This window comes from Monocercomonoides exilis (assembly GCF_001643675.1).
Source record: "Monocercomonoides exilis strain PA203 chromosome Unknown scaffold8-1962414, whole genome shotgun sequence".
Taxonomy (NCBI): domain Eukaryota; phylum Preaxostyla; order Oxymonadida; family Polymastigidae; genus Monocercomonoides; species Monocercomonoides exilis.
In genome coordinates, this window is record NW_027150553.1 from 1,052,946 (window position 1) to 1,076,944 (window position 23,999).

The 23,999-nt window shown below is 35.3% G+C and overlaps 8 protein-coding genes across 8 annotated transcripts; 4 read left to right on the top strand and 4 right to left on the bottom strand.

Annotated features, from left to right (window-relative positions):
• The first annotated feature begins 500 nt into the window (after window positions 1–500).
• On the top strand, window positions 501–2,726 carry MONOS_11158 (uncharacterized protein). Its single transcript, XM_067863664.1, has 2 exons — window positions 501–887; window positions 953–2,726. Exon 2 carries the CDS (start codon window positions 1,235–1,237, stop codon window positions 1,868–1,870), a length of 636 nt encoding a protein of 211 aa, XP_067733019.1. The 5' UTR covers window positions 501–887; window positions 953–1,234; the 3' UTR covers window positions 1,871–2,726.
• A 2,094-nt stretch (window positions 2,727–4,820) lies between these two features.
• Window positions 4,821–6,803, top strand: MONOS_11157 (uncharacterized protein; the record flags this gene model as incomplete). Its single annotated transcript, XM_067863663.1, has 1 exon — window positions 4,821–6,803. One exon carries the CDS (start codon window positions 4,821–4,823, stop codon window positions 6,801–6,803), a length of 1,983 nt encoding a protein of 660 aa, XP_067733020.1.
• Window positions 6,804–6,899: 96 nt separating this feature from the next.
• On the top strand, window positions 6,900–7,580 carry MONOS_11156 (uncharacterized protein; the record flags this gene model as incomplete). Its single annotated transcript, XM_067863662.1, has 1 exon — window positions 6,900–7,580. One exon carries the CDS (start codon window positions 6,900–6,902, stop codon window positions 7,578–7,580), a length of 681 nt encoding a protein of 226 aa, XP_067733021.1.
• Window positions 7,581–8,524: 944 nt separating this feature from the next.
• Window positions 8,525–9,562, bottom strand: MONOS_11155 (uncharacterized protein; the record flags this gene model as incomplete). Its single annotated transcript, XM_067863661.1, has 1 exon — window positions 8,525–9,562. The coding sequence occupies one exon, from the start codon at window positions 9,560–9,562 to the stop codon at window positions 8,525–8,527; it is 1,038 nt and encodes a 345-aa protein (XP_067733022.1).
• A 2,808-nt stretch (window positions 9,563–12,370) lies between these two features.
• On the bottom strand, window positions 12,371–15,439 carry MONOS_11154 (putative Ubiquitin carboxyl-terminal hydrolase family protein; the record flags this gene model as incomplete). Its single annotated transcript, XM_067863660.1, has 5 exons — window positions 12,371–12,697; window positions 12,764–13,536; window positions 13,587–13,800; window positions 13,896–14,145; window positions 14,193–15,439. The coding sequence occupies 5 exons, from the start codon at window positions 15,437–15,439 to the stop codon at window positions 12,371–12,373; spliced, it is 2,811 nt and encodes a 936-aa protein (XP_067733023.1).
• A 126-nt stretch (window positions 15,440–15,565) lies between these two features.
• MONOS_11153 (uncharacterized protein) lies at window positions 15,566–15,880 on the bottom strand (the record flags this gene model as incomplete). The annotated part of the gene is made up of 1 exon (XM_067863659.1): window positions 15,566–15,880. One exon carries the CDS (start codon window positions 15,878–15,880, stop codon window positions 15,566–15,568), a length of 315 nt encoding a protein of 104 aa, XP_067733024.1.
• Window positions 15,881–16,245: 365 nt separating this feature from the next.
• Window positions 16,246–16,717, top strand: MONOS_11152 (uncharacterized protein; the record flags this gene model as incomplete). Its single annotated transcript, XM_067863658.1, has 2 exons — window positions 16,246–16,379; window positions 16,471–16,717. The coding sequence occupies 2 exons, from the start codon at window positions 16,246–16,248 to the stop codon at window positions 16,715–16,717; spliced, it is 381 nt and encodes a 126-aa protein (XP_067733025.1).
• A 1,273-nt stretch (window positions 16,718–17,990) lies between these two features.
• On the bottom strand, window positions 17,991–18,224 carry MONOS_11151 (uncharacterized protein; the record flags this gene model as incomplete). The annotated part of the gene is made up of 1 exon (XM_067863657.1): window positions 17,991–18,224. One exon carries the CDS (start codon window positions 18,222–18,224, stop codon window positions 17,991–17,993), a length of 234 nt encoding a protein of 77 aa, XP_067733026.1.
• Between the last annotated feature and the right edge of the window lie 5,775 nt (window positions 18,225–23,999).

Sequence of the window (23,999 nt, forward strand, 5' to 3'; positions counted from 1 at the left end):
TACATGATGTTGAACGTTTTAAGAATGCTTTATCAGAAAGATGGAATTGGAGTTGGCATAATGATACTTAATGGTATTCACTGAAATCGAAAAAAAACTACATAACATGTTGACAACTATTATATTATTGATTTTTATGCTAATGATTTTGCGCGGAAATGTTTTCTCATGAAATCGAAATAATGAGAAAATTCTTTTTTTTCAAATAATTAATGGGACATTAGATGGAATTGGAATAAGAAAATTTTATTGAAATAAAAATAATAATTCGAATAACCAAAGTTTATTCCAGATAACACCAGTTTATTCGAATAAAAAAAAAATAATTCCAGAAAGACCAAGTTTATTCCAATTAATCCCTCAACAAAATTTTAATGATCCTTTTTGTCGATTCGAATGTGCTGAAAAATCAGAACATTTTTTGACAAATAAATAATATTTATTCATCGAAATGCAATTCAGAAAATTTATTATCTAACAGTTATGGTCTCAAACAATCAAAAGAAATACCGAGAATTTGCGCCAAAGGATTGGAGATAGAATGGAATGACAATAAATTCTGCAAAACCTTTAACAATATATTTATCAAAAAATGAATAGAACTGGTGATATGCAATATTTGAAGGGTTTCACACAATGAAAGAAGAAGCTTTAATGATGCGAGGAAAGAAAGAATAATCAATTAAACTTAACGAATAATCAATTTACAGAATTGCATAAAATTCAAAGTTCATAGCGATTCACAGAGAAAAGTCTTCTTCAAGGAAAATTTCAGATAACACAATTTATGTTGGAACAGAAAACGGAAAAGAGGAAAGAACGCATGTGCGAGTGCATAATCGCTTCGTATACGCTCATGTTCAGGTGATAGGCAGGCGCAATTTTAGGCATACCAATCTACTATTCTAATTTTCAATCGTTATTGTTTTTTCAACTTCTTCCACGATTGCAGGAGCAATACTTTCACTCCATATGGCAACGATGTGCATTTTTAAAATTATTTCTATCTCTCTTCATTAAATAACCCGTTTTATGAGTCATATTCAACGAATAGTTATGAGAAGAGAGTGTGCTTTTATAATAATAGTTATCGGCACATAGAAAAGAAGGATTGGCTGAAGGACGGGATGAAAAATTGGTTTTTCTGGGGTGTGTGGAAACGATTCGAGCTATCTGTGAAGGATGACCGAAACAGATACATTTAAGATAGCGGATCAAGTGGGGATCGATTATAATGCAACAAAAAACCCATCACTACAAGCATTTGCGGAGAAACTCTGGAAGCAGCATTAAGCACACAGGAGAAGAGAACAGCTTACGTACCATCTTCACAGCCTCGTTTTTATTTCTTGACCATTTCATTGTATGGATAGGACAAGACAAACACTTCTCTTTGGGAAAAGTGAAAGATGTTATTGTTGCCTCTCCTCAGAAATTTCTGACACCTCTAACTTTTGACACATCTTCTTGTTCCTCCTTCTTTTCTTCATTGTTTTCTTCTTTTTCTTCTTATTCTCCTCCTATTTCATTATTCTCTTCTTCATCATCATCGTTATCAATGCATACTGCAGCTTCGCTGAATGTGCATTTGGATTTCCTTCTTCTTCCACGTCAGAACATCCCACCCTGCTTTAGATCATTGTTCGGCTTCCGCGCTCCGGCTGTGCTGAACGGAGTGAATGAGGTGAATGGGCATCGAATGAGAAATGGCGGTGGAAGAGGGAAGGAGCTTCAAGGTACATTGCGTTCATCTGCTCGCTTTATGACACCTCCAAGAAGCGAAGAGAGAGGAGTTCAAATTCAAATGGAAGAGGCAAAGAAGGCGGATTTCAGAAGCAAATTGAGCTTTGAGCAGAGGATAGGGAGATAGCAGGAAGAGCCAAAGACGAAGAAGAGGACGAAAGAGAAAGACGAGTTTTGCACATTTCAAGTTGACGCTTTCGCCCAAGGCTTGCACAGGCACAACGGAAAGAAGGCGGAGAGAAGAGTGGAGGGGATGATGATGATGAATAGCAGCGGACATTTTTTCTCGTTCTGCAGCACACTCTTATCTGCTCGGCTGTATACTCAAAACATCACAGATTCCTCAACATTTGCCATCACTCCTTTTTCTCCCTTTTTGCACACACAATTGTCTGCACCTTCTGTTCTTGTTGGTACTCCACAGAAGCTCCTCACTCCTTCATCTCCAGCTTCCTACTCCTCTTCACTCACACAGAAATCCCTCTTCAAATCTTACACAAGCTCCGCCTATTTATCGAACATATCTTCATTTTCCTCTCTTTCATTTTCCGCCGCAAAGCATTCATTCATTGGGTTCTATCGTTCTCGAAATGCTGCAGTAACAAAATTGCAAGGAATCTTATAAAGCCAGTGAGATAGCAGATAGCGGATGATGATGAGAAGTCATTCCCTTGGTGCAAATGGAATGACTCAAAAATAACTGGAACATCATTATCTGCAACTGATAGAGTTTCAAGTGGAGGTGCGAATAACATGTATAATCAGGTATCTGTAACAATTTCATTTATATATTTTTCCTTTTGCAATTCGATATTGTTTTTGGTTTCTTTTTAACCTGTTTGATCATAAATGTGAAATGTTGATGGAAAAATAACAAAAAAGAATTAACAAACGTTGTGAAATGATCAATTATATTTTGTTACTAACTACAAGTCTATTTTGATTGCATTTATTATTTGTGAATTGAAGAATATAATATGTCATCGTTCATTTTTTAAATACAAAACAGAATTTATTGATCGCAATACATGTTAAACAAATCTCATCAATTAAAATGTTTTTAAATATCAATGGATAATTATAATTGATTTTTTAGTGCTGTTTAAGAAAATGATTCAAGTGAATTTTTTTGTATACCACAATACATTTTTTTCAAAAAAAGTTATTCCGAAAAGCTAGAGTTTATTCCAATTAATTTTTTTTATTCCAATAAAAATAATTTATTCCGAATAAACTTTGATTATTTGAATAAGTTATTTTAATTCGAATAAAACCTTTCTATTCTCATTGTATCTATTATCAAAAAATCAAAATTGGAAAAAAATATGGGGCGAAATTTTTTAATTAATTAAAAAAATCATGTTTTGTTTCAAACTTATTCTGCACACATATCACAATGTGTATAACATTATTATGCAGAAAAATATTAGAAATGGAATTTATAATTATAATTTATTTAAATATTTGAAAACAAGCGTGATATTTTAAGAAATAACAGAAAAAGACATGCAAAAGGTGTGTTTATGATTTTTGCCTTTGTATTTAAATGCGTTGAATGTGAATAAAAGTTTCATAGTATTGTCAATGTTACGGGCACTGATTTCAAATGAACGGTAAATATTAACGCGTAATTATTGTATCTGCTTTCGGATAACTTAGCCTTTGCGAAAAGAGATTTTTTTGATTTATGTGTCGGTCGAAGATGATGTGCAATGTCGAGATCGCTTTTTTTCGATTTTTTCACTGTATTAGGAAATTTTGGTGACTTTTTAATATTTTTGTCATTATTAATTTTTAATTATAAAATTTAAAAATAACTTATTTCAAGTATTTATTTTTTTCGTATTAAAGCACCATAATTACAAAATTGATCTTTTTATTGTTCGAGAAATAATCCTTTCTGGCTGTATTTTTGAGTACACTCGTATCAGATGAATGGCATTTTCAAATTATAAGCATTCTAAACAAATGTGTGAGATTTTAACTTTTTGAATCTTAAAACTGGCTAAAAAGTTATAAAGTGAAATAAATTAATCATTAACTTTTTGTTCTTTATTTTACAAATGAATTCAACTTCAGATTTAACTTTTTCCAACTTCAAGAAATCAGCACGCTGTTATATTGGAATTTCTCGATTTTATATTTTCCGCATTATATCAAAGATTGGTTTGAGAATAAAGAATGCACAAATAACGTTTTTGAAATCAATATTTCTCTCTATCAAATTGTTGAATATTTTAATTTTTGTATTTGTGTTTAAAAAAATGAACTTTCAAAGATATTTCAGAAAAATGGTTTTTTTTAATTGCTAAATAAACTTATGTTTTCGAAGTTTGAAAACTCTTTTCAAATAAAGTTTCTTGTCATTTCGATGATAATAAAACAAAAAACAAGAATTATATATAGACTTTGAACTCAACAAATCTTTTCGAATGCAAAAAATCCTTAATAAATATAACTATTTTTTCAACCTTGTTACTCAGAATTTAATGTGTTCAAAAAGTTGTTTCAACATTGAATTGAAGTTTTGAAAAGCGACTAATATAATTGTGATTTGTGAAAGGTTTTTATATGAGTTGAACTGTGATATTTGTATTTTTGTTTCGAATTAATCAGATTGTTGGAAAAGGAGGAGATGCATGATTTCGATAAATGAGATTGAACTTGAAAAAGGAATGAGCGTTTCATCAACTCAGAATATTGAAAAAAACAGCCAAACAAAAAATTGAATCCCTGTGTTAAAAGTTTATGACCGTTAATTTTCGAGCACATAAATGAATGATACAAGGATGGAGTAAGTGCTTAGGGCTCATTTGATAATTCCATAAAACGCATTTTTGATGAGTGTGCAATGAACAGTTACAAAAGTGCTTATAGCACAGAAAAAGGAGGGATGAAAGTTGTGGTGAAGATCGAAGAATCATTTTTGAAAAATAAATGATAGCTCTTTTTCGATTTGCAAGTGCTCGACGGAATCAGAGCGTAGCGGAGGGCTGTTCATCAATGGAGCCAAGGATGATGTGAATTATGAAGGCGACACCAAGATTATGTCTCTGAATTTCAACATCGTGAACATCATGTTTTATTCGAATGAGGCACATGAAGGGAATGATATATTCATCAAATGCTACTCGATTGCAAAACAGATCAACGAAACACTGTTCACTTTGAACTACAACCAGGAGTCATTGAACTCAGACAACTCCATCTGCGGATGCGATTCAAAAGGAATTGCTAACATGGATCTGATTCCGCTGATCACTTGCTTTAAAAGCCTTCAGGTGTTTTTGAATGCAGGAGGAGTGGATGGCAGACGATGCGGGGCGCAGAGCAGTCCATGCAGCAGCATCAACTGCGCGGTTGATCACATTCAGGAAGGAGTGATGAATGCGATTCTGATTGACGGAGAAGGAGTGGTTTCAGGAGAATGTGTGATTGGAGATCTGAATGTGAATTCATACAAAAAGACACAGGCGATTGTGAAGCTGAAATCTAAGATTGAGAAATCGGCAGAGAAGGATTGCATCATGGAGTTTATAAACGAAAGCGCTGTGGAGAGATGCTCATTCGAGTTTGAAGATACGTTTGTGGCGACTCACAGCTACATAATGAAAGTGAAGAATGGATCAACAGAGATCCATAAATGCGAGTTCTACTCATCAGCAACAGTAGAAGACATGAAGCTGAACAGTTCGGTTGTGAGCGTGGAAAGCGGAGAGCTGAGGATATTTGATTCAGCATTTAGAGATTTGCATTCAGCAGGATCGGTGCTATTATTCAACAGAGAATCGAATGTGACGCTGCTTGAAACAAGCATTTCAAATATCAAAAGTGAGGGAGATGTTGTGAGTGTTGGGGGTAAAGCGAAAGTGGTGATGAAGATCATGACGATAGAGAATGTGAGTGTAGCATCAGAAAGATGTGTTGTTGCGATGGAAGATGCAGAACAGGAGGTGAGTGTGCTGAACTGCTCGTTTGGGAAACGCGTGAATTCGGTGGAGAAGGGAAGCATGATGCAGATAAGACGATCCAAGGAAGTGAAGGTTGAGATATGTGTGTTTGATGGAGAAAAAGAGGAGAAAGAAGCAGAGACAGTGAACGAAGAAAACAAGTGGAAAGAAGGATTGTGCGAATGGAGCGGCTCGTTGATTGACATTGAAAACAGCAATGTGGAGATGAAGGAGACAACGGTTATGAAGAGCAAAAATGGAGGGCTGTGGGTGAGCGGAGGAAGCGTGAAGATTGAAAACAGCAAGTTTGAGAACAACAACCCCTCCATTGAGGGATATCCATCAGCGCGAAGGAATGTGATCTGCACAGGGAATTGCGAACTGAATGTCGCGAGCGTGAAAGGAGGAGATGGACTGAAAGATAACTCATCGCTTTGGATATTGGACGAAGGATGTCAATTAGGAGGGATTGCATCAGAAAGAGGATCATCGTATTTCATCCCGGTTCTGGAAGAAGTGAAGAACTCAACACAGGCGAGTGGGAGCATGGACTTGAACATTCGCGGGAAGCTGCTTCTTCCGTGCAACTTGTCGCTGAAGATAAGCATGAATGACGGGGATGAAGAGGAAATTGTGAGAAATGGAATTGATAAAGAAGGCTCTGAGTCAGAGAATGTGATTCATTCAATTATTTCAGGTTCAGAATTGGAGAAAGTGAGAGAAGAGACAGAAGTGTGTGTATGGATTGTGTTTGGGAATGCAGATGCTTCTTCCTTCACTTCAGCAGCTGTGCTGAGGAACAGGAGTGAAAGTGTTGTAAAAGAAGATGAAAGAATTGTTGAAGGAGAGAAAGAGCGGAAATCATTATGGACTATTATTTGTCTGATATTTGTTGTTTTGTTAAAATCTGTTATTGTTTCTATTTGTTGGAGAAAGGCTAAGAATGAAGCGAAAGATATGAGAGAGATTGTGAATGATACAATGAAGAATGATCCGAAGGCTTTTGAGATGGTGACGATGGAGATGTCGCCTGAGGAGCAGTGGAGGAGAGCTGAGAGGGAGGCAGAGAAGAAAAATGAAGAAAGAATGAAGAAGAGAGCATATGAGTAAACCTTGGGGCATTCAGAATCATCAGAGCATTTGCTGGCTGAGAGTGGTTCCACTGAATATATTCTGGGAAGAGACTCAGACAAGATCCCAGAATGGATGCTTGAGAATGTTGTTGAGAAAGAAGAGGAGGAGGAAACAAGAAAGAGTACTTCATCACCATCAATTTCTTCGACATGTTCAACTGATTCAGATTCGACATTTGTTCGTGGAGAAGATCTGTTTCCAACCACCTCATCGATGTCAAACCTTGTGGATGCAATAGCGTGCTCTTCACCACATGAGAAGCTGATTGTGGATTTGAGGGATTCGCTGTTCATGTTGCTCCATGGGAGGAATAAGACAAAAGAGATGTCAATTGGGAGCTTGAAGGAAAGAGAGCAGACAGCTGCCCAGATCCTGTTCTGGGTGGCGAATGGGGCACTTCACTCCTTTGATGAAATGCAAAATCCTCTTCAGTCACTTGTCAATCTAAGTCCGCACATTGTTCTCTTTTCAGAGCATATGGTAATCTGCATTGTGATGCATTCAGACTTATTGTCAGATGATGACTCAGATTCATCATCCATCTCATCATCAACTGTTGTGACATCTGCCAGTGATGATGATGATGATGATGACTCCCTTCCTTCATCCGCCTTTGAGGATGAAGATAGTTTCAAAAAAGAGTGCCTGAGGTGGAAGGCGCCAGAACCGATGATCAACAAGAGCATGGGAGCAACAAAGGAGTTAGCGGCTTTTTTTGAAGGAATGCAGCTGTGGGAGTGCCTGACACTTTAGATACAGTTTGGTGAGAACAACGCTGTGATTGCAGGAGACAAGATTGAAAAAGGAGAAAGGGCAGATATGATTAAGATTGAAAGAAGTTCAATGAAAGAGATTGAGAAATCATGTGTACAGCATTATTCTGAAGGAAGATTGAACTTGAAGGATCAAAAAAGAGAATTTAATGTTCATTTGACAAAAGGGATGACAATTCTTACTGTATCAGATGCAATTTGCTTGGAGGAAATAGCAAATTAAAGCAAAATAAAAGCGGAAGCGTACAAAACGGATTCATGGAATACGCATGAGATGTTCAACCTGAGACAACTGGAAATAATTTATTAGAGAAGTTAAGGAAATTAGAAGTTTTTCAATCAGTTGAAGGATTATAACTTTTTTTGCTGGAATGATCAAAAGTTTTACCAAAGAGAAGATGGAAGATAGATATTAAGAAAAATTGTTGAGGAAGTCAGCATATGTGTGACGTCATAAATTGTTAACATATGTTTTTGCAGGGAGATGCTGTTCGTGAGTGAACAGATAAGAGAATGTTCACAATTTTTGTTTGAAAATGCATCATATCAAAAAGTGAATTCAACTTTAACATCAAAAAAATGTTTGTTTATGAACTTATGGAGATGTGAAGCAAAAAGTGATAATTGTCAAATTTTCAATAAAAGATTTAGCTTTTTATTTAAAAGCGTTATATGATTCATAACAAAGGAGCATGTTAATTGAACAAAAATGAAAAAAAAAAGCTAAAGAAAAAGTAAATTATTGAGAGTTTCTAAAGAAAGAGAGTGTCTTCTATCCCCAACAATACGTCGAAGTCGAGAAAAGAGGCGCTCACAAGAAGCTTCGCTACACGGAAAAGTAACCAAGGCGAAACAAACATTCGAAAATATTGAATGAAATATACCAGATTTGCTAATTTCTGAAAATAACACAAATAAATTATTCTACAGATATGATTGATGGCAATCAAAAAGAAATGAAGAATACAAAGCTTCTAGCTTTTCCTTGAAGTATTCCGTTTGCTTAAAAAACACTTTTGATATATAACCATGAAATCCACTTTTCATTCTTATGAACCAGTCCATATTAATTTTCTCTTGTGTGTTTCTTGTTTCTTTAACTTTTTGCTCCAATTTTTTTTGAGTTCCAATTTCAATTTGTTCATTTGAACCGATGAAAACAATATCATCTTCATATTCTTCATTTTTCTTTTCTTCATCATCATCCAAATCATCCGTTTCATTTTTTCCTTTTTCTTCAGAACAATCTTCATTTTCTTTTCGCCTTTTGTAACGAGTGTTGTGAATAACATTTTCTTTCATTGTTGACGAAGAGGTCTCAGATTTTTCAGTATATTCATCTTCTTCAGAATCGCTTTCGGCTTGCAATAGTCCATATTCATCTTCATCTGTTTCATATGTTTTCACATGTTTCGAAGAAGATTCTTCACATTTTGTTGAAGAGTTTTCTTCGATTATTTGGAGAAGTTGAACAATTCGAGAGTATCCTGGAAATGAGTTTTCTTTTTTTTCAAAAACTTTGGCTGAAGAAGACTGATTTGACGGAGGAATGACGGATGAATCTTTATTTGAGTTATCATAGAGTGATGGATTAAGTGACTGAAGTGCTGAATAAAACGAATCAATTGTGAAAGGGTTAAATGAGTATGTTGACAAAGAAGAAGGCAAATCGAATGACAATTTATTTGGAAAAATATCGCTATCTATTGGACTTCTGGACTCAACGATTTGTTTTGATGTTTTTGAAAATAATTCTTTCTTTCGGTCACTTCGTTTTTCGAAGATAACAGTTCTCAGATCATAATCGATAACTTGATTTGATGAAATTTGTCTAATGTTCATTGATGAATTTGATGAAGAATTTGAAGGAGAACTTGATGAAGAATCAGAAAAAGATGAAGACGAAGGGGAGGAAACAAAAAAGGATTCGAAGAACGAAGACGAAATAGAAGCGGATGGCATATGTTTTGATTGCTCAAATGTGCAAAGTGGATTCCTTTTTTCAGAAGTATTTTGAATCAAGTTTTGTAGATTTGTTTCTGATTCAGAGTGTTTCGTTGTTTGATCCAATGATTCACGACGAAAAACAAGTTCGTATTTCGCTTTCAGCCTTTTCAATTCTTTGTCGTAAGACTCAGAAAAAGAACCCAATTGATGGTTATTTCTCCCTCCAGGAGTCAATGAAAAGGCCAAAGAGATCAGGTTTCCCCTATCACCTGCAAAAAAAAAATTAAACAAAAGGATTATAATATCACATAAACCAGATTGCCAGTTTTCTTCTGAGAATTCTTCAAGGTCCTGCATCCATGAGTAGCGAGCAAATGCTTTCACCAGCAAATGGAATACATCTCCTAACTTCGTTTCATCTTTTTCGAACTGTAACTGTAGTTCTCTTAAGGGAAATAATAGAAGTTCACATTTGATCACATTTTCGAAAAAAATCAATTCCTATAATTCAGAAAAAATCTCATCACGAAAATGTTTTCTAATAAAAACAAATATCAAAAATGCAAAGCCATCTTGTTTCAATGAAAGAAGGGCATTTTGGTGTTGAGGGTTGCCTTCGGGAAATCACCTTCGCTTGTTTCGTAAATGAAATAATTGCATCTTTCTGTGTTCGAAAGAATTCGTTATTGTTAAAAAAATGAGAAACAACTAAGTTTAATAAATGGTTGCAACAATAAATAAAAATTGGTGGTGTACCTTTGTAAAATGACAAAGATTTTACTGTTGTGGTTTCTTCTGAAAGGCTCTGAATTGCAAGCTTCTGAGGAAGCAAGCTGTTGTGCAAAAACACCGAACTTCTCCGTGTAAATCTTTTATTTCAGTCATAATTTGGACTGCAAGTTGCGAATAATCAAAGGAAGTGAAGCACGCTTTTACTAATTTATAAAACATTGGCTTTGCACCTGGATTCAACGGAACCACAGTTACAGCTGTGTACTTTTTACCAGAAATTACTCCACCGTCAATCATAATACCGACTGAAGAATTGAAAATTGCAGCATCCCTTTCTTTAATTGCACCTTCCACTTCCTCAAAAATTATTGCTGATAGTTTTCTGTAATTCAATGTCGGAAATATGGTTTCTGGAGAAAATGATGGATTTTGCTGAGAAATCTGTATAAGAGAAGAAATGAAACTATTAAACTCAGATGAATAAGTGGACAAAAATGCAATGTTACAATGTCCAATTAACCTCAAAAATTGTTTTTTTAATAAATCATATTGAAAATGAAATGGAACTACTTTTTTGTTTGAGTAATAAGTTGCTTGTTTGAGAGGATGATTCTGCTTCATAAATTTGACGATTGATGAATTTGTCAAAAGGGGACATTGATGATTAATTACTCGATCACGTCCTTTTCTTCCGGAAACTCCACAATTAACTCCTTCTTTGCAGTTTGGACACAAATAATAAATATGTCCATCTTTTTTCAATGTTCCATCATTTTTCACAGGCGTATAAGCTATCCAAACTGACATTTTTTAAATTTCAAAGTGAACTTTTCCTATATCTTCTCCAGTGTTATTAGGATGCCTGTAAACTGGATAATAATCAAAACAAATGATATGATATAATTTTTGATCAAAACTTGAAAAAATCTAACATTTTCCAAAATTTGTTGATTTTGAACATTCCAACTCAACAAATGAACAATCACATTTTTTCAGCTATTCTATTTTTTTGCTTAATGCAGCACTCTTTTGAAAAAAAAAATTAAAAAGTTTCTGTCAAATTTAATCTTATGTTAAATTTAAACGATTTCTTTTGATTTTGTACTGTTTTGTAATTCCAAAGGCAAGCTTCTTAAAAAATCCTCATATGTTGTTAATTGTATCATGATATCAATCAAATAATCAATTTTTCCGTTCGACCGACTGATCTGTTCGACCGACTGATCTATTCGACCTACTGATCATTGTCGTAAAAATGAATTTTTGAAACAAATGAAAAATAGAAATTCTTTTGTTAAAAAAAGATAATAAGTTATTTTCTATGGACTAATGATAATTTTTAAATTTCGAAAACATGAAAAATCAAATTCATATTAGCAAAATGTTAAAAATTAGTCATTTAAATCAAAAAAAAAAAAAAGAAGAAAAGAAAAAAGAATCGTTGATTTGTTTGTTTTTCTATTTATTAATCAAAAAATATAGATGCCATGATAAGAAAAAACGAATAAAAAAAAATGAAAATAAATTTAATTGTTGCAGATATATTTTTGCATTGTCGGTCGACTTGTCGAACATTTTGGAAAATGTCGGTCTGTCGCAAAGGCTTACGGATAACTTATGCATACAAACGGAAAACTCTATGAGAACATGAAAACAAAAAGATTTAGAATACAAAAAATTTTCAGGAAGGATTTTTCAGAAGAAGAAATATAATAATCTGTTTGGAAATAATCACCTTTATTCCTTCGTCTTATTCTTTCTCTTCATCATCTTTAACATTTTCATCATCAAAGCCAACACATCACCCCATTCATTCCTCCGCCCTCTCCAACTACAACACTTAAGCCACTATCATCGTCTGCGACTTCGCCTTTGTCTCTTCTCTTCAATCACACTTCTGCTTCCCTGTCACTTCTCTTGTTTCTCCCTGTCTTCCCTCTCTCTAAGATATCTGCCTTTGCAGAATGCACTTGCTCTTCACATGCTAGTTCAGCACTTCCTGCAAATGAATTTGTGGAGTATGTCTCGCTTTATTTAACAGATGAGAAGAATGACACGACAATAATACTACTGCTGATTACACTTGATGTTTCATGGTGCTGAATGGACTTGTGTTGTTTGCAGTGGGGAAGATGACATTTCGGAAGAAGAAAGAGGAGGAGAAGGAGAAGGAGAAGATGGAGGAAGAGAATTTGAAATATCATCCGGAAGAAGGATGGAAGAACGATCGGGTAAAGACTCAATTGAAGGAAGAATAGAGGAAGGATCAGGAAGAGGGAGAGAAGAAGAAGAAGAAGAAGAAGAAGAAGAAGAAGAGGAGGAGGAGGAGGAGGAAGATGAGGAAGAAGAATATAATGATGATGATGAATATGCTTGTGTAACTGTGCATGTCACAACAGATAAATACACCCCCATCCACTTTTAATTCATTTCTCTGTTTTGTGTGCACAGCAACTCTTCTGACTTGAGGAGCAGCCAGCCAACCCCAATCTGTGCCAAATGCTTCTCCAAAAGCAAAAGGTGTGACTTATGCTCAGCAACATCGAGACGAATGGAATAAAAAGAGGACAAAGTGAGTGAGCAAAGGGAAGCAACGTGGCTGGGTGCTTTTGTGGAAGAAAGAAGAACATCACAAAATGACTGCGAAATGATCGAATAAAATGCATCTTCTGGTAAAATTGGAAAAGAAGGAAGCGAAATTGTGCAAAAGGACGAATCCGAAGCAAAAAGAGGAGTAGGCTTCGTTCCTTTCAAAATCATAAGAATGGAGAGAGAAGCAGACGCAGATGGAGATGGTGCATTATACAGACAAGAAATGAGAGAAGTCAACAACGCTATTGCTTCTTCACGCGGAACCGGAGGCAGCTCATCCTGGCAAGCACTGTTACCATCCAGAGGAGCAAGTGAATACAGCGACTTCAATGCATATGTCCACTTTCCCGACTGTTTTGACAGAGAAGGGGAAAGAAAGTCCTGGCAGCGCTGAGGGTAATTGGCGAGGAGGAGCAGCCAAGAGCAAACAGGAGACAGAAAGCAGACATCGCGAGGAAGGCGAACAGAGGGACGAATTGGATGGCTTTCTTCTGCTTGGCAGGCAGAAGATCGCGCAGCGATGTGAAGAAGTAGAAGAGCTGCTGGAGCAGAATGGAGAGGTATTGCTGTGACAGAGAGGCGTCTGCTTTGGACAAATACACTGGGACTGACTTCAGAACAGCAGAAAGGGCGCAGAGGAGCACGCGGAAAAAACACAGATGCAGCTGAGTGTCTTTGCAGCGTAAGAGAAAGGCCTTCGCAATTGACGGCGCACCTGCAATGTCTTCAGATTCCAGCTTGTTCAGCTCCAGAGCAGTCATCGCACACACTGCAGTGGATGCAGTTGAACTCTTCTGGTTTTGCTTCCGGGCAAGGCAAGCATCCCACTCTTTTGCTTCTCCGCTGAGCAACTCAGTTGTGATGCGCTTAATCAGTTTGAACGACAAGTCTGGCGAGCGGACAAGAATCTGCTCCAACTCCATGCTCCACTGTTCAAACACCGCATGATGCATTGAATGGGAGAAGGTGAAAAGCAAATAACTCACACAAAAAATTTCAGGATGTGCAAAAATTTTGTATCAACCTTTTGAACATTCAAAACAATCATAGCCATAGAAGCTGAGACAGATGAGGATGAAGATGATGAGCTTTTACCAGTAAGTTTCGTTTTAATCAAAGATGAAACATATGTTGCAGATGAAGCACCAGTTGAAGATAATCTGGTATTAGTGACTGTTGTTGCTGCTTCCTCTTCTTCGGCGTATTGTTCGCATCCAAACTGCTCGTCCCATCTGAAGATGATTTCATTGGTAAATGCTCTGTCAAGGCGGAATCTGCGAACACATCGTTATTAAAAGGAGAACGCATCTTCAGCGGAGACTGGTGGGGCGGTGGAGGATGCATTGCGAAAAGAGGAAAAGATCCGATTGCTTGCGATACAGTTGGAGGCAGATGGCTCCCTCTTGCCATTTCTTTCAGCTTTACCTGTAGAATCTGACTGAGCAGCTGGCGCTCGAGGCTCCAGTCGTCCACAGGCTGCTTTCGCTCGTAGATGAGGATGTATGCCGAGTACGGCTTGACCGTGTCTGCCTCGCTCAGCAGGCCCAGGCGCTTGTACTTGAGGATCTCGGGATCGATCAGCGCGGTGTCGTCCAGGAAGCTCCCGCCAAAGGCCTCTGCTTTTAGTGTCTCAATGGCAGGAGAAGGGAGCAGCCTAACTCTGTCGTCGTTGAACTCGTACCACTGGTGCGGCGCATCTCTTTCACACACAAATGAGATGTAGTGTCCAGCTTTGGCCGTGCCCAAGTGGTTGATGATGCCCTGCAGACGGTATTTGCAGCAGCTCTCCGGACGCAGCTTGTCTTTGCTTTCGTTGTTATGCGGCACCTGCAGATTCTTCAGATTCTCTTTGCGTCCAACCTTTTCCAAGGTAATTGCTGTGTCAGCTTTGGAAAACCGTTTCATACTGCTTAGTTTTTCTATCCTCACCTGCATCGCCTCCCACCTAAATGTCTCGAGATCCAAGTCCTCCTCAAGGAGGAACTCAAACTTGTCGTTGATCTTCGCTCTGTTCCCAGTCAGCGGCTGGTAGTCAAAACGCCTGAGAAAAATAATGAGTGTATTCGGCAGGTCTCTCAGAACTGTTCGGTTGATCACATCAACCTTATGATACTTGCCACACTCTTCGCATTCGTAATCCTCAATCTTCGACCCAACCACCATCGACGTCAACGATTCCACCAGACTCTTCTTCCCTTTCACTTCCACCTCGAGCACATTGAAGCCATCTGAATGCCACCGCTCGTGCCCGTATCGGCAGACATGCAGGTTCATCGCGTGACCCTTCAGAAAGCGCCGGACAAAGTTCGGAGCTGCCACTGCGTCCAAGTGCATCTCCAGCTTGTCCACAAGACACATGAAGAACTCGTGGATGTCACAATGCACGCCATTCACAACTTGCTTCCTGTCCAGGTCGAGATATACCTCCAGAAACTGCTCAGCATCAATGAACTCCTTCCTGTTCGGGTTGTCCTGCAGCTCCCAGAAGAGATAGCGAACAGCTCTCCACACAGCACTATTCCGTTCTTTCTGCTCCTCTTTCACGCTGCGCAGCCGCATCTCTGACATCTTCGTCTCCAGCTCGTCTGGTGTGTGTGTGCTTGTTTATTTGCTCTTCTTCCACTCACTCAGCACATCTGCTTGTGAAGGTCTTGTCAGCTTCTCCAGGGCGCTTCCTTGAAACTGCTCTCCTTTTCACAGAAGAAGCGTGGAGCGCAGCTGCGTGTGTATAAACAGCTGCACAAACAGAGAGTTCATGTAGCACATTGTGCCTGGATTCACAATGCCTCTGTATTTAACCTCTTCGCTTTTCTCAACCTTCTTCTCCTTTTTGTGCGATTTTGCAATCTGCTCGGCGGGTGTGAAGTGGAAAGACGTGTACGTATTCTTGTAGTTCATCGTCTGCGCCTCGTTCAAAAGATGCAGCAGACGCTCTGTGTTTGCCTCATTTCCGCTGCACTGCGCAGCAATCAGACTCAAAATGGACTTTCTGCTCTCTTTGTCTTCCATTAAATGGCTCTGAATGAGTTCCACTTCTGAGTTGCTACGTGAATGCGACTAGGTCAGCTTCCTCTGCTAATCGCGCCGTGCAATATTTGAGGGCAAATATGAAGTAGTAGAAGAAGAAGAAGAAGCAGAGAAACTGCGCAGCATCTCTTTCCCAGCCATTCCTGGTGGTGAAGCACCCGTTGAAGCAGCAACGGTATCGAATCCAGTGAAAAGCTTGTCCATCCACAGATAATTAATGAGCATCAGCCCAAATAACTTCTCAGGCAGCTTCAAGCCAACTTCTGTTTTGATCCATCTTTCCAGTTTTCTCAGATTATTTTCTGTTGTCCGATTGCATGCGCAATGAAGCTGAAAGCTCTTTCAGAATGACTCTCAGCGCAACTGAGACAGGCAGAAGAGACAGCTGGCGCTTCTTTGTGAGATTGTTCAGAGAAGAGAATGAAGAGGAAGAGGAAGTGGTGGAGGAAGAAGAAGGTGATGCTCCTGACAATTCATTGATGTACTTATCATCATCATCATCATCATCATCACCTCCCACTAACAAACACCTCGAACATCCATAATCACATCTGCCTGGTATTTAATGACAGCTCCAAGAGACTTAGCCACCCTTGCTGGTATCATCCCTGGACACTTCGTGTTTATTTCACTGTTGTTCAGTGCGGAATTCAGCAGCTCAAAGAGCGAAGAGAAAAAGACAGCAACATGGCGCTTCTGCATTCCCCGAGGCAAACAGGGACTGCCGAGAACGATGGAGGCAGAGGAGATGTCCAGGAAGGAGGAGAGGAGAGAAATAAGAAGTGGCTCATGCGGTGTGGAAGGGGAGCTGAAGGGTGAAAGAGCGTAAAGAGAATTGAAGAATGAAGAAGATGAAGAAGAAACAGAAGAAACAGGTGGTGAAACAATAGCATTTATAAAAGCAGAAGCAGAAAGCGGTTGAACAGCGTCAGCAGCGTCGGGAACAGCGCAGAAGAAGAGAAGGAAAAATGGCTCGAAAGCACTTGAAAGCAGAAGAGGAAGGACAGAAGAAGAGAACGAGCTGATCATCACGATGAGCAAAGCAAACAGCTGCTGAAGGGTTTCTTCGTCACTTTCTGAGTAAGAAGGAAGAGTGTTTGTAGAAGCAGAGTTTGGCTGCTGAGAGGAATGACCGAAGGAGGAGGAGGAGGAGGATGAGACAGAATGTGAAGATGAGTCATATGAAGAGAAGCTGACAAGAACTCTAGCTACATCCAGATAAGATTCAATGAGTGCTGTTGATGAGACATCTGGTCTCTTCCAAAGAATAACCAGGAGCAGAAGAAAAAGAAGAAGGAGAAGGAGAAGAAGAAAATAGCAGAAGAGCGAAAGTTTCTTCGAAAGGAGACAGAAGCACACAGAGCAGAGCGAAAAGCTCGCGAAAGAGAGAAAAAGAAGATGGAACTTGTGATGGACAGCGACGACACGCTCACAAAAGAGGAACAGCTGATAGCGATGACAGAGAGTCCGCTTCTTGCCTGCATTCTGATGCAGCTGATGAATCAATACGAAAAAATCTAGATGATCTCCCCGAAGAAAAAGTCAGGTGTGGCCAGAGAGATAAGCGAAGGGACTATTTCATTTGAGACGGAAAAGAAAAGCAGGCTATCTCAAATAGAAAGCGGATCAATGCAATCGATTTCGTCTGCCTCTCGTTCGTTTGATTCGCCAACTTCTTCAATTCCCAGGCAGCCTTCATCATCTTCTGCGCAAATGTCGAATTATTTTTCTCATTCTTCATCATTTTCAACTTTGTCTTCGTCTTCTCATTCTTCTTTGCCTTTTTCTGCTTCTTCACCTTCTCCTCTATAATCATTTTAACATTTTTCCTCATCTTCTCCACTTCTTGCTTCTTTATTTCTTTCAACTCCTTCAACTCCTTCCTCTTCATCCCCGACATCACCTTCAGATGGAATATCTCTAACTTCTCAGGATTTTGAGTCTCCACCACTGGATAAAATACACCAATTATTTATCAAACTCAGTCAGCACCTTGTTCGAGTTCCTCGTCCAAATGCCAAGGATTTTCTCATTCGTCAGGAGGAGCAAATGCTCATTCATCACTGGACTCCTCGACTTCATTTTGGATGCCTTATCTTCTTTTCCCACTTGCTGGGCCACTTCCAATTTCCCAGCAGATCCCATCAAATCGATACAATTGACATCCACAAGGATCATCTTCACAGGGCGTGTCTGTTGGGAATGTTGTGCCACTGGGTGTCTCTTCTGCTTCATTTATTTCGTCTGCCTGTGTGTTTGAGCAGATTCCGTCTGTGATACCCATCGCAGGAATTGCTGGAAACCCTCCGCTGACAGACTTCACCATACTTCTAACACAAATGAAGCAAGCTTTCCTGCCTCCTCCATATCCCTCTCGAATAGCACCATTCTTTTCGCCTTCTGAGCTATTCCACCACACAAATCACTCATCACGCCAGACATCTTCTGCTCTTTCATCCTATTCCTCCACGCACTCTTCTTCTTCATAATCATCATATTCCTCCACTTCATCATCTCATCCACCAAATGAAGGCAATTTTCTTTCGAGTTCTCAGAAAACATCTCATCCAGCTGGATACCAAACTGATAAGAACATCCAAAAACCATCTAATTTCTGTTGTTTGTCATCATCTGCAGCATCTGAATATTAAAGCATTAATAATAACTGTAATAATAACTGTAATTACAACAACATTAGCAACAAGCAGACTTCATCAACCGAAATGAGCAAAGGAAAGGAAACAGAAGCTGATGGCAACGCGACACTCAAACCATCAGCATAAACACTGCACTATCATCTCATGATATATGATCCACTTCACAAGAATCTTCTTCTTCTTCTTCTTCTTCTTCTTCTTCTTCTTCTTCTTCTTCTTCCTTCTCATCTTCTTCATTACCTTCTGCGCAACCTGCCTCCACCTTTCGTGATGTCCAATCCCTCAGTAGTTTATTCAGAATTGAGGTGAATTGATTAACGTGTCCAATTGCTAATATATGATGATATTCAAACATTATCGAAAAAAAAGGAAGAAAATAAAAAGGAAATACAAATGATTCACAAATCAAAAGTGTGTTTTTTTTCATTGTTTTTATTTTGTAATTCACATTAATTATTTTGTTTTCCATAATTTTTTTCCGTCAAGCTGTTGATGATTGGAAACTTTATTGACTTGCCTCGTGCAAGCAAAACTCGAAAAGCCGATAAAGTTTTAGAAGCTTTGGAGTCCGCTGCTCCATCCGACCCCGTGGGATGTTTACTTTATTTTATTTTTCGCTGCAAAAAAGGAAAGCCTTTCCAAGAGGCAATCCAAACCCGTTTTGAAGGTTTGCTTTTATATTTTTATTATCATTTAAACATTGAGCAAATAAATTTTATTTTTTATGTTATGATTATTATTATTATTATTCGTTTAAAGAGAAAACTACAAAATTTCTATCAAATATCGGTGAAGTGCGTAAAAGAAGCCCCTTGAACCTTCGGGTTCAGCTTCTCAGTTGTGCTTCTTCCTTGTTTTCAATCGCTGAATTGAATCAAGAAGGCTGGGGCATTTCTCCCGGAGAATATTACTATTCACGGGAGAAAAACAAAGCCCCAGCACCTACAGCTTTATCAAGCAGTGATAAAGATGTTCTTTCAATTAGAAGTTTTTTTTATTTTTATTTATAATATTAATTTTTTTATCATTAATAATTTTAATAATTATTTTGTTTATAATAAAAAAAATGTGTTTTATTGAATGATATATTTTTTTAGATGAAAAAGAGTTTCGAACTGCTGAACGCTGGCTTTAAAACCATAGTTCTTGCAGCTGCGAAAACTCGAGAAGAAAAAAAACAAGTTTGATTATTGTTTAAATTTTTTTTTTCATTTGGGTGATTATTTTTGAAATCATAACTTTTTTCGGTGTTATTATTATTTTGAAAATTCATAATTATCTGCTGAATATTTATCATTAAAACATTAAATGTTTATCATTCATTTCAAAAGCCAAAGTCTGCTTTTAGAAAATAGAAGCTGCATCATTAAAAAATCATAACTTTTAAGGGTCCATTTATGAATATTCTTTTCAAGTTTTCAAACAGAAATTTTTGACAGAAAAAATATGATTTCGAAAATAATCACCCATTTAGTTTTTTGTTTTTAAAATTTTTCTTAATTACTGATGTTAAATTAATTTATAAAATTTCAGATTTCGCTACAAATGAAAAAAAGCCAGAAGATATTGAAAAGCGATTGAGCAATACTGTATGTAATGAAAAAAATAAAAAAGAAGAATTAGAAAAAGAAAATACAGAAAATAAAAAACAAAAAGAAAAGAAAAAATTAAAAGAAAAAACAAACAATAAAAAAAAAGAAACTAAAAAAAAGAATGAAGTGATAATATCAAAAGATGAAAAGATCATAAAAGAAAATAATAATAAAAATAAAAAAGAAAATAAACAATTAAAAGTAAAATTAATAAATAATAATATAAAACACAAAAAAAGCGTAACAAATATTCTTTTAAATCATTTAATTCAAAAAAAACAAATATGAAATTTCCAACTCACTCAAATCAAAACATAACACAATACCATCAAATTTTATCAATGAGAGCTCCAAGGCTGCAACATTGAGTGCTGGGGGGAGCGTTGGGGCTGCAACATTGAGTGCTGGGGGGAGCGTTGGAATGTTGACCAAAATAAAAACAAATATTATCATAAATGATTTTTACAATAAAAAAGAAAAGAATAAAAGAAAAAATAAAAAAGATAAAAATGAAAATATTGAAAAAAATAAGAAAAATGAAGAATATAAAAATAATAATGAATTTGAAAAAAGAAAAAAAAATAAATATTATCTTAAAGAAAAAAATGATACTAAAAAATATTCATATATAGAAAATAATAACAATAATACAAATTTTTTTTATAATAACTTTTCAAGTAACAGATTTTCTTTGCAAAATTTTTATTCAAACACAACCTTTTCCAAAATCAATATTCCCAATTTTTCTGTCTATGGGATTGATGCTGAAGACTTTGGAGCTGGAGGTTTGAGGGATGATTGTGGGCTTGGAGCTGGAGGTGTGACGGATGCTTGCGGGATTGGAGCTAGAGTTGTTATAGAAAAAGAATTGAATGATGGAGAAGGAATTGAAATGGAAGAAGAGTTGAATAACGGAGAAGGAATTGAAATGGAAGAAGAGTTGGATGGAGGAAAAGATGGAGTTGAAGGAGAGTGGAATGATGGAGAAATTGTGAAGGAGGGAGGGTTGGAAAGAGGGAGTGATGGTGGACATGTTGATGGAAATTTAGAAAATAGTATTTGTTTGTTGAAAAATATGAAAAGAGAAAGAAAAGGCTTTGGAATTTTTTCTCCAAATGAAAAAAGATTAATTGAAAAAACAAAAAAAGATTTATTTTTTGAAATGAAGAAAGAAGTGGAAGTCAAAATGTCCTATTCGACATTTAGCAAGAAAACAAATAATTTTATAAAATCAAAGAAAAGGACTGATTAATGTGCAATCTGTGAAAGAGGAAAATATTTAGAAAAGAAAAAATTTGAAATAGAAAGAAAAGGACTTAAATTGGGCCAAACTGAAGATGATGAATTGAATTTAATAATTCATCATCGAAAAAATGGCCCAACATCAAAGAAACTTTTTTTTGAGAAAAAAGAAAATCTAAAAAAAAATGAAGTTATTGTTTTAATGGATTTTTAAGAAAATTGGTGTTTACCTATTTCTAATAATGAGACTGGAAAATCATTTTTTAATAAGAAACAAATTTTTCATTTGTGTTTTGTGGTTTTTTACGTTGATAATTTTGGCATTTAAAAAAAGTGTTGTTTTAATTATTTTTCAGAAATTTTATCACATGATTATCGTTTTGTGTGTGAATGTTTGAAACAACTTTTGCAATTTGATATTATTATTAATGTTGATTCTTTTAACTTTTTTTGCGACAATGGGCCGCATTTTCGTAATTCTCAAATTTTAATTTTTTTTTTTCTGATAATTCATCTTTTTTATTTCTGATTCTTTAAATAGTAACTTTAATTATTCTTTTAATATTTTTTCTTCTTTTTTTCATAATCAGAAAAAAAAGATAAATGAAACGAAGCATTATTTTTTAAGGTTTGAATTTATTTATTTATTTATTTATTTAATTATTTATTTATTTATTTATTTAGTCACAAAGAATTAAAAGAAACAAACTGGAATGAAATGAAAATAAAAGGTATGAAAAATTATTTGTTTTTTAAAAAAAGATACAGGGAAACTTCTCGTTTCTCCGCTCAGCTGCGAAAATAGCTCAGGTTTGTTTGAAATTGAATATAAAATTATGAAAAAATTAGAAGCAAAAAAAAGAAAAGTTTTTGAAAGAAACGATAATAAAAAAAAATGATATTTTTATTTCAGAAAAAGGAAAATTTGGAAAAGGTGTGAAGAAAGTTATTGAAAATAGAATGAAATTTTTAAATTTACATAAAGAAAAAGATTTTTTAAATTTGAATAATAATTTTTTTAATAATACGAATAATTCTTCAGATTCAAATAGCTTGACAAGTGAAACAGGTATGTCACAGGTGTGTAATTCAAATTCCGAAAATTCAATTTTTGATTCATTTTCTGATAATTATTCTTTTAATAATTCTATTGAAAATTCTTTTTTTAATTAAAATCCTTTTTTCACTAATTTTCATTGTATAATTTGAAAAAATAGGTATGAAGGTATGATTTTTTTATTTATTTATTTATTTTTATTTTATTTTTTTTTTTTAAGACTATTGAAAGTGATTGATAATAATTAATGTTATAAACAAACTATAAAATTATTTTGAATTTGATTTCAATTTTATTAATTATTTTTTATTTTTTATTTATTTTTTTAATTTAACTAACTAATTAATTAATAAAAAATAAAAGTTTAATTAACTTAGAAATAATAAATATTTATTTATGCTTATCCAATGAAACCGAATTTTATTCGGTTGAGGACTAGACTGATTCGATCCTGTTGCTTTTTAATTTCTTAATGATAGAGTAACCTGCAGGACTTGGGTCCAGAATCAGTTTCCCAGGTAAATAAATGTTTATTATTATTATTATTATAAAAAAAAAGTTTTAAAAAAATATTCAGTGAATTATTTAATTTTGTGTTGAAATTATTGTGTAAATTACGGGTGGAACAAAATTTGGAAAAAGAAAATTTCACCCCATAGATATAACTGAGATCCGATTATGCAAAAGATGAAAAAATATTTTATATGATTGAGATGTTTATAAAGGAAATGGAGATAGTGAAAATTGCTTCAAAATGCATTTTTTGGTTGAAATTCGAATTATTATAAAAAAAAATGATTATTTTTTATTTTTTGTCAAATACACATTTCCGCAAACTTTTATCATTCAACACGTGCTTTAAACAACAAATATTATATGAATGTGGTGTTATTTGTGAAATTGACAAAATGCCATATTATACTATTATGCCTTGGAGTTTTGTGATCTCTTCATTAATTATTGTAAAATCAAATTTTCAATCGTCATTTACGATTAGAATCTTTGATAAGAATATAACAAAATATCTTAAATAAAATCACACAATCGGAAAAACATTGAATTTTTAAAAGTTGAATAATTTGAAATAAGATATTTGATTTCAATTTCATTTTTTCAAAACGAAAACATTTCTTTCCCATTTTGTGTTATCAAAGATCGGTATGTATTTATTCTAAAATTATAAATATTTAATACATGGGTGATTTTTTTTTGATATCATAAAAAAAGATCAAAAATCGAAAAAATAATATCTATGGTGGTCTTACTGATCAAAAAATCAAATTGATTTTTCTTCAGCATTTAGCTTTCAAATTATTTTATATGTTTGTTTTATTCATGAATACAATATGTCATTCCTTTTTTAAAATTAATAAGTTCTTATTGATCAAGATCAAAAAAAAATGTGAAAAATAAAAAATAAAATTGCAAAAGGAAAATGTCAAGTTTCTCAACTCACTAAACAATCCTAATAAATAAAAAATACTTTGAAAAACACAATTGAAATAGTTTGCAATAAATTTGTTTCAATAAAAAATTATTTCACTTCAAACTTT

Excerpts from the sequence above, each read along its gene's own strand:
- MONOS_11158 (XM_067863664.1), top strand. The coding sequence starts at position 1,235 with ATGCAACAAAAAACCCATCACTACAAGCATTTGCGGAGAAACTCTGGA.